Raw genomic sequence first — 9,021 nt, 5'->3', positions numbered from 1 at the left:
AGAACTTTCGCCCTCCCTTCCCCTCCCCTCCCCTCTCTCCCTTCCCTCCTCCCTCCCCTCAAGTCTCCCCTCTCCCCTCCCCCGCCTCTCCTCTCCCTCTCCTCCCCTCCCCTCCCTTCTTCCTTCCCCTCCCTGCAGAGTCACACTCCAGCCCTCTCCCTCCCCGCCCCCACCCTTCCCTCACACAGGTCCTGACAGCACATCACTGGATAAACTACAAAGAATGGGACCCAGGCCTCTGTCTGTTACTACTTCATCAGAGGTAGAGACTGCACAGATAACTTAGCAAGTTTGCAGGACATATTGCAGACAGTCTGACTTAAACTACAGGCTAAATGATCTACACAGCATTCATTTGGCAGGTCCCAGAAATGGCACCCCACTCCAGTGTTCTTGCCTGGAGAATCCCAGGGACGGGGGAGCCTGGTGGGCTGCCATCTATGGGGTCGCACAGAGTCAGACACGACTGAAGTGACTTAGCAGCAGCAGCAGCAGCAGCAGCAGCAGGGGTCCCTCAAACTGCCGGGCTCTCATTTTTCAGAGGAACTGAAATGGAGACACAGTAAGTCCTCCTGTATCATGAGGGTTGAGAGAAGGGAGAGACCGGCCTCAGATGGAAGTCCCCTCTCCCAGCACCCCCGGGGCTCCTGGGCGGGTGAGTAGCATGCCCAGAGCTTCACTCAGTGGTCCCCGGAGTCTCCAGAGGAAGGCCGGGTAGGCCAACGGCATGGCACGCCAGTGTGGGGCAACACACACTGATACGTGACAGGGAGACTCCGGGGCCCCGGGGCGGGGGTGGGAGGGCAGTCTTGGGGACACTTTCATATTCTCTATTTTTAACTTTTTCATAATGGTGTGTTTAATCAGAAAAAAAAGATGGAGATATTTCCATTTTCTAAACGTTGTTTGAAATTACAGGAAGAAGGGCGGTCAGCGCAGCTGCCACAGTGCCGATGGGCTCTGTGGAGACTGGAGAGTGTTGCTGCAACCCTGGGCCCAGAAGGACTCAGAAAGATACTTGCCTCCCGTGCTCCAGAGGGCTCATGGGAGTGGCGCTCGTGACTGTGAGCAAAGTGCCGATGACATCACTGGTCCAGGCTGGATGGAGCAGGCGTCAGTGGAGTCAAGGGCACCCCAGCCCCTGAGGTTTTCCTTGGCTCAGGGGCAGCGCTGAGCTGCCAGTGAGGGAGATAGAGGGGAGAAGATTGAGGAAGGGCCCGGGCTTCACCCACTCCCAGCCCAGGCTCAGGCCACGCCCATGGATCTATGACCAGGAGCAGTTCCTGTGGCTGCCTCCACTCCCCTCCATAAGTCAGACTGCCTGGGTCAGGACTGGGGGCCAGGAAGATGGGGTGTTGTGGGGTGGGCTGCAGGTGAGGGGGAGGGAAAGATAGATAGGAAGAGACTGCAGGACAGAGAGGGGGACAGAGACAGAAAGACACTCGGAAAGACTCAGACACACACGCCGAGGGACGCACAGAGTCACAACACAGAGAAAGGCAGAGTCAGAGATGGAGAGACCAGCAGAACGAGAGGGAGAGAGACAGAGAGAGCTCAGGGCAGCACCTTCGTTCCATCTGCTTCCTGGGAGCAGACAGAGGGGCAGGTGCAGGTCAAGGCCTGGGCAGAGAGGACAAAGCTAGAGACGGAAGCAGGGGGAATGAGTGTCAACATCACAGAGAACAAACCTCTGCTGCCCTTGCGGTATGCTTGGCACGCTGCTGGAGGCTGCAGGAACGAGCAGGTGTGAGTGCAGGTCCCATCCTAGCTGGGAGATCCACCCCACACCTGGGAGGCAGGAGCAGCAGGCAGGAGCGGCCTTTCCAAGGGCCAAATGGGAGGAGAGGCTCCCAAGAGCTGAGGTCACCAGGGGCAGCTTGCTGAAAGGCCTCATCCGAGTTGCGTCTTGCAGAGCAGGTGCGAGGAAGGGGCATGGGTTCTCCAGGGGAAGAGGCATTTGCAAATGTGTGGAGGTGAGAAGACACTTGTGAGTACTGTCAGGAGGGCCTTGAATGTCACGATAAGGAGGCTGAGGGGGCCCAGCCACACTTGAGCAGAGGAGTGATGTAGTGGGACCTTTGCTTTATAGGGAGACCTGGGCTGGCCAGTGGCCAGACCTGAAGGGCAGCAGAGTAAGTGGAGGAAAGAGTCGCAGGCACTCACTGAGCCCCCACCCCGTGTCCCAACACCCCCCATCTGACACTACAGTCAAGCAACCCCAAACTGCCAACCCATACCTGGCTGCTTCTCACCTCCGTGCCCTTGACCAGGCAGTACCCTCCATCTAGAAGGCCTCCCCTTTCCCAACCCGGGCAAACACTGAAACAGTTTCAATGCTCTTCAAGAGACTTCTCTTGCAGGATGGCTTCAGGCAGAGTAAGGCGCCCCTCCTGGCTCCTCCCAGCACAAAAACCAATGTGAAAGCTCCCTGGGCTCAGCGGAGCTAAGTCATGTTCTTAACCAAGAACCGGAAAATGTAACTGGCTCCATCAGTGCCATGGCCTCAACCACACCCAGAATTTGCCTGTCCTCCACGGGCAGCCCCACCAGCTGTCCAGCATCAGTATCCAAACCCTGAAGAAAGGAAGGAATCAGTTGGGGAGGGATGGTAGGACAGGGTGGGGCCCATTTGCCTAGAGGTGCTGTGGGCTGGCTGGTTACAGAGCAGTGACTCATCTCCCAGAGAGGAGGGGAGCAGTAGGGGACAGTTGGGAGCCTGTAGAGAGAGCCTGCCTCTGCCTCACACCCTTGGCCGGACGCCGTCTCCTCCTGGTCCCCTCAGGCCCTTGGGAGAGAAGGAAGAACCTCTTGCAGCCCCTGGCTTGCCCCCAGTGTGGCATTGACCAGGAAGGCAGCTGAAGCCTCCCTGCCCCCACCCAGGCCGCGGCCATGGATAAATTCCGCACACTCTTCCTGCACTTCCAGTCCAGCTCCGAGTCGGTAATGAATGGCGTCTGCCTGCTGCTGGCCATGGTCACCGTCAAGCTGTACTCCTCGTTTGACTTCAACTGCCCCTGCCTGGCGCGCTACAATGCCCTCTACGGACTGGGCCTGCTGTTCACACCCCCGATCGCCCTATTCCTCTGCGGCCTCCTGGCCAACCGGCAGTCCGTGGTGATGGTGGAGGAGTGGCGCCGGCCTGCCGGGCACCGGAGGAAGGACCCGGGCATTGTCAGGTGCGGTCCCACCCCCCTCCAGCTCCCCGTGGGCATTGTCAGGGGCTCCCCCAACTGCATAAGTACTGCCAGGGGCTCCCCAAACCCCAGTGACCCCCATGGGTATGGTCAGGGCTCCCCCAGGCACCCCCACAGGCACCCTACTTTCAGATGTGCCCCCTGCTCTCCCCCAGAAAATGATACCAAGGCACCATCAGTTCACAGAGACAGATTTGCCAGTCTCCACTCTGGAAACAGATATTTCTGATCCCGTTGTCTGTCACCTTCCCACGCCCAATGATAAAGATGCGTGAATGACACAGGACTCCTAAGAATTATCCAGGTCATGTCTGTCCTGCTGGCCATGGATTATAACTCCCCACATGCATGAAGGACCATCCCATGATGTGCATACCATATTGCACATATGAGAGGCGTGGTTGGCTTGAAGGCTGCATCCTGTCTCCTGCAAGCTCCCGGAGGGCAAAGACCCCATATGCTATCACTGTGTCCTCAGACCCTGGTCGGTGCCCTGTATCAAGAAAAGCTGATGGGGAATTCCCTGACCGTCCTGTGGTTAGGGCTCGACACTTTCACTCTTTCACTGCTGTGGCCTGTGTTCAATCCCTGCTCAGGGAACTCAGATCCTGCAAGTCATGTGACACCGCCGAAAAAAAGAGAGAGAGAGAGAAGAAAAGCTGACAGAATTTAGCAATTCATAATACTCCCTGGCCAACAGTCAGCCAAGCTCTGTGCCAAGTACTGTGTGTGCACAGCCTCTGAATTCTTACCTCGGCCCTGGGTCTCTTCCTGTCTTGGATCCATTTTTAAGGATGGGGGACCTGAGGCACAGAGAGGTTAAGTCACTTGGCTGAGCTCCCACAGCAAGGAAGAGGCTCAGATTCAAATCAAACCCAGAACCGCTGCCCTGAGTGTTTTAGACAAAATACCCAAGTGCTCTAGATCCACGGGCAGTGGTAGGAGGGACTTGGTGGGTTTTAGTTCACTTCTGATCTTCTCCTCTCCCCTATTGATGTAGACAACTGGGGTGTTCTCAAGGGCATATTATGTAACTTCGTAACAAGTCTTTGTTTCCACCTTCTAACCACCTTGCCCCCATAGAAAATGCTGGAGCCACCCCTGCCTACAACATATTTATAATTCACCACCAGGTAGGCCATGTACGCACACACACATACACACAGCCAGCGCACACCATCCTATGTTTTGTATACAACCAGCCTGCCAATGCAGGAGACATAAGAGACCCAGGTTCGATTCCTGAGTGGGGAAGATCCCCTGGAGGAGGGCGTGGTAACCCATTCCAGGATTCTTGCCTGGAGAATCCCATGGACAGAGGAGCCTGGTGGGCTACAGTCCTGGGGTCACAATGAGTCAGACACAACTGAGCGACTGAGCACACGCGCAAGTTAAAAACACCTGCATTCTGTGCACAAGCAGCCTCTCTTTAATGTTGCCAGGGGCTCCCGGCTCCCTGTGATTCAGCCACGCGGGGAGGCTTTTCCTCTGGAGTCTTGTGGTTCCAGCTCCACTGAGCTCCTGTCCTGTGACCAACACCCAATTCAGGCCACTAGACATAGTAGGTCAAAAGAGGCACCTGGGGACAATCAGAGGCTCCCTGGACACTGCAGGAGGTGTGTAATGCCGTCTCTGGGCAGGTTATTCCACAGGACCCTCTTAGTTTAGGGTCCCCCCAAAAGCAGGCTCTGGAAAGAAGTGATAATAAGGAGGCAACTGGGGCTCAGTCCTTTGAGGGGCCTAAGGGAGTGGGTAGAACCCACTTCAGAATCATCCCACTGAGGGTCCCGGATGCTGGGGCATTAAACTACCAGGCCCTGCCCTCTGGGATTGAGGTGAACCCTCCAGGCCACCCCACACTGGGAGCAGGGACTCCTCTGAAGCCTCAGAGCCATGCAGGGGGCTGAGGTCAGAGGTCTTCAGGCTCTCCACGTGAATAGAAACTACCCACCAAAGCTCTAGATGCTTCTGGCCTGAGCAGAGCACTAACAGAGTCTGCTACAAAGGCTCAGGCAGGAAGAATACCAGCTCCCCAGTGTTCCAGTCCCAGGGCTCCAAGGACCCCAGCTCTGCTTCTCCCCAACCCTCTGCTGCTCGGGCCTCTGCAGTGAGAGCTGCAACCCTCCCTTTGGGGTAACCACGCACCATCCTGGGAAGTTCATCCTCGCATCCCCCCTGTAGCCTTCCTGCTGCAGCTGAATTCTGGCTGCCCTGTGTTCCCGCTCCCTTCCTCTGTTCCCAGGTACATGTGCTCCTCTGTACTGCAGAGAGCGCTGGCCGCCCCCGTCATCTGGATCCTGCTGGCCCTCCTCGATGGAAAGTGCTTCGTGTGCGCCTTCAGCAGCTCCGTGGACCCTGAGAAGTTTCTAGACTTCACCAACATGACCCCCAGTCAGGTGCAGCTCTTTCTGGCCAAGGTGCCCTGCAAGGAGGATGAGCTGGTCAGGAACAGCCCCGCTCGGAAGGCGGTGTCTCGCTACCTGCGGTGCCTATCACAGGTAATTCGGGGGGTTGGGGGGTTTCTTCTCCCTGCCCTGGGAAATGTCCTGCACTGGTTCCAAGGGGTGCGGGGTGAGGAGGTATACATGGTTTCCTGAGGCCCCCTCCCAATGCTAGAGACACAACCGCGGAGCATGTGGTCCCTGGGGGGGTGATCAGAGACATGACCCATACACAGGACAGTGTCAGGCCTAGGACGTGGGCACTTTGCCATCAACACTGACTCACCTGAGGGTGGAGACCAGGTGTCCATACCCTTCTGGAGTCAGCTAGGCTCATCTCCAGGTTGGATGGCAGGAAACGCTGCAGATATACTGCACTACCCTACTCCCACCCCACACATGCATTCTGCCCACCCCTCAGAAATAACAGTAATTACCACTTATGAGGCACTTATGTGTCAGGCACTGTTAAGCATTTCACATGCATTACTTCATTTAATTCTCAAAACTGCCCTATGAGATAGATGCCATCATGATTGTCCCACTTTGCAGATGAGGAAACTGAGGCTCTGAGAGTTTAGTTCACAAGGCCAAAGGCACACAGTTTGTAAGAGGCTGGGCAGGAATCTAAAATGCCATTCCTCCAAACCCTCCCCTACTATGCAGGTCCTCCCCAGACGCTTGGCTCCCCACAGAGCACAGAATCCATTATCCTGGGGACAAACCCCAGCCCAAGCTCCAGATCCCACCCTCACCACTGCCAGAGCCCTGCTTGGGCTGTGTCTCCCCAAAAGTGTTTACATGGTCCCACCACGTGCAGAGCATCACTGGAGATATACCCTAGCTCTCTGGGGTGTCAGGACAGGCTCATGGCGAATGCAGGCCCGTGGAGTGGCAAAGAGAAGACCATGCTTGGGACACACTTGATTCTGCTTCAGACTGTGACCACGGCCATGAGCCCCTTCCCCTCTGGGCCTCGGGTTCTCCTGCAAAATAAACGGAGGTTCGGTCTACTCACCTTGATGTCCCTGTGGATGTAAACACTGTAGACTAGTTCACTATCCCTGGAAAGAGTGCAGAATCCTCAGACCAGGGTTTGAGTCCTGACTCAGCTGTAAACGATCAGTCACATTAAATGCTCCTCCAAGTAAAATACTCACACAAGCATTTTAAACTTAGAGTGGGGGGAAGGGAGGGCCTCGTGAGAGGCCAGGCAGAGAGCTTTGTCAATCACATCTACAAATGATAAGGATTCAAGTAAGTCTTGTGGTTTAGAGGATGATTTTTCTGCTCCAGGTCTATAAAGTTGCTCTAGTCCTAGGTGATGTCTCAATACCTCTGGCTGGGCAGAGGGGAGGGCCAGGAGCAGCCAGGCTGGGGCTCCAGCCTCAGAATTACTTCAGCTTCTCTTTACTCTTGGCCTGGAACACTGTTTCCTGTTCACATCTTGTAAACTATCATCAGCCTTTAGGTCTCAGCCTCAACTTCACTGTTCTCTGAGGCCTCAAATTCAGGTCAGGTGTCCCCTCTCAGAATTTCCATGACCCAAGATACATCCCTCAACATGGCACTTAGCCAGTCATCACCTATGTCATTGTAACTTCCACTACAGTGTTAGCTCTGTGAGAGCAAAGACTGAGTCCTCAGTATCTCCCTGAAAATATAGGATGGATGGATGCATAGATGGGATGCATGCACATATATAAGCATGGATGAAGAACCAGATAAAAAGACGAAAGGATGATGGGTGGATGCACAGATGAATGGATGGGAGTGCAAGAAGGCGAAACGTTACCTCCACCCACCTTAGGTTTTCAGCTGAGACTCTAACAAAAAGAATGATTAACAGGAGGAAAATAAACAGTTTAGCATTGTGTGAAGTGCTCATCAGGCAGGGGGAACCTAAAACAGAGTCACTCTAAGCGGTGGCTTAGAACTGCGGCTTATATAGCATCTTCAGCTATGAACAATACCTTTGTAGAAAAATGTCAGGACAAAGGAAAGCAGCTTTATGCTTCCAAGGGTGGAAACTGTGGGAAGATAAATAAATACATGGGAGGAAACAAAAGGATTGTAAGGTGTGTTTGTTCAGGAGGAAGGCAGGGGGGATAAATAACAAGTGGATAGATGATTAGATAGAGATAAATGGAAACAAGGATGAGAGTATGGGAACATGAATGGATGGGAGCATAGATGGTTGGATAGAGGGATATGGACAGATAGGAGCATGGTTGAGAAGGTGGCTTGATAGGAAGACAATAGATATATAGTCAGATAAGAGGATGGATGACGGGATGGGTGAGAGATAGTTGGATAGAAAGTGGATGGAAGGAGGAATGAATGAATGGGAGAGAGGATGGATGGAGGTAGTTGGTAGAATGGATGACTGAATTGGAAGGCGGGTAGATCTGAAAATGGATGGAAGGGATAAGTAAAGGGGACACCCTTGCCACACTGTACAATATCTGTGTGTCTGAACGCTTACATTAGCGCTCCCCACCCTCTAGGCCATTGGCTGGAGTCTCACCCTGCTGCTGATCCTCCTGGCCTTCCTGGCCCGCTGCTTGAGGCCCTGCTTCGACCAGACGGTCTTCCTGCAGCGCAGATACTGGAGCAACTACGTGGACCTGGAGCAGAAGCTCTTCGACGAGACGTGCTGTGAGCACGCGCGGGACTTTGCGCACCGCTGCGTGCTACACTTCTTCGCCAGCATGCAGAGCGAGATGCAGGCGCGGGGGCTGCGCCGGGACTCTGCGGGTAGGGGTCCGGAGGCCCCTGAGAGGCCCGAGCCCCCAGACGGCCTGGACGGTGGAAGCGGGAAGGCCCACCTGCGCGCAGTCTCCAGTCAGGAGCAGGTGGACCGCCTCCTGAGCGCCTGGTACTCCAGCAAACCACCACTTGACCTCACAGCATCCTCTGGGCTCTGGGGGTGCGGCCTCACCCATCGCGCCCCCACAGTGGTCCCGGGCACCAGGGAGTCCCCACACACTGACGTGTAAGGACCCAGACCGCATCCTCACGTAAAATGCCCACACTGACAAGGATGTGGGGGCTTTCCAGGCAGTGGGGACCCCATGGCAGGGCAGCTTAACCCTTGTCAGCCTCCTTCCCCAAAACAGCCCAGTGCCTGGCCGAGCTTCTGGGCGTGGCCTCTTGTGTGCTCTAAAGCTGTGCTTCACAAACTTCCTTGTGCTCACGTGTTCACCTGGACTCTTGTCAAATGCAGATTCTGATTCAGTCCATCTAGGACCAGGGCCAAGACTGCATTGCTGACGAGCTCCTGATGCTTCTGGTCAGTGGACCAAACTCCGAGTAAGAGTCTAAATAGATCTGTCCTGGGTGCTGGGTCCTAGATGTCCATATTCTAAATCTAAAATAATAATAAT

At 54.9% G+C, this 9,021-nt stretch overlaps 1 protein-coding gene across 1 annotated transcript; it reads left to right on the top strand.

The window, feature by feature from the left end:
- Positions 1–818: 818 nt before the first annotated feature.
- On the top strand, positions 819–9,021 carry CALHM3 (calcium homeostasis modulator 3). Its single transcript, XM_061403336.1, has 3 exons — positions 819–3,176; positions 5,437–5,692; positions 8,143–9,021. Exons 1-3 carry the CDS (start codon positions 2,890–2,892, stop codon positions 8,632–8,634), a joined length of 1,035 nt encoding a protein of 344 aa, XP_061259320.1. The 5' UTR covers positions 819–2,889; the 3' UTR covers positions 8,635–9,021.

Source organism: Bos javanicus, chromosome 26 (genome assembly GCF_032452875.1).
Source record: "Bos javanicus breed banteng chromosome 26, ARS-OSU_banteng_1.0, whole genome shotgun sequence".
NCBI classification, from domain to species: domain Eukaryota; kingdom Metazoa; phylum Chordata; class Mammalia; order Artiodactyla; family Bovidae; genus Bos; species Bos javanicus.
This window is presented reverse-complemented; position numbering and strand designations above follow the sequence as displayed.

Coding starts and splice junctions, on each gene's coding strand:
- CALHM3 (XM_061403336.1), top strand. CDS start 2,890: ATGGATAAATTCCGCACACTCTTCCTGCACTTCCAGTCCAGCTCCGAG. Junction 3,177..5,436: donor AAGGACCCGGGCATTGTCAG/GTGCGGTCCCAC, acceptor CTCTGTTCCCAG/GTACATGTGCTCCTCTGTAC. Junction 5,693..8,142: donor ACCTGCGGTGCCTATCACAG/GTAATTCGGGGG, acceptor CCCACCCTCTAG/GCCATTGGCTGGAGTCTCAC.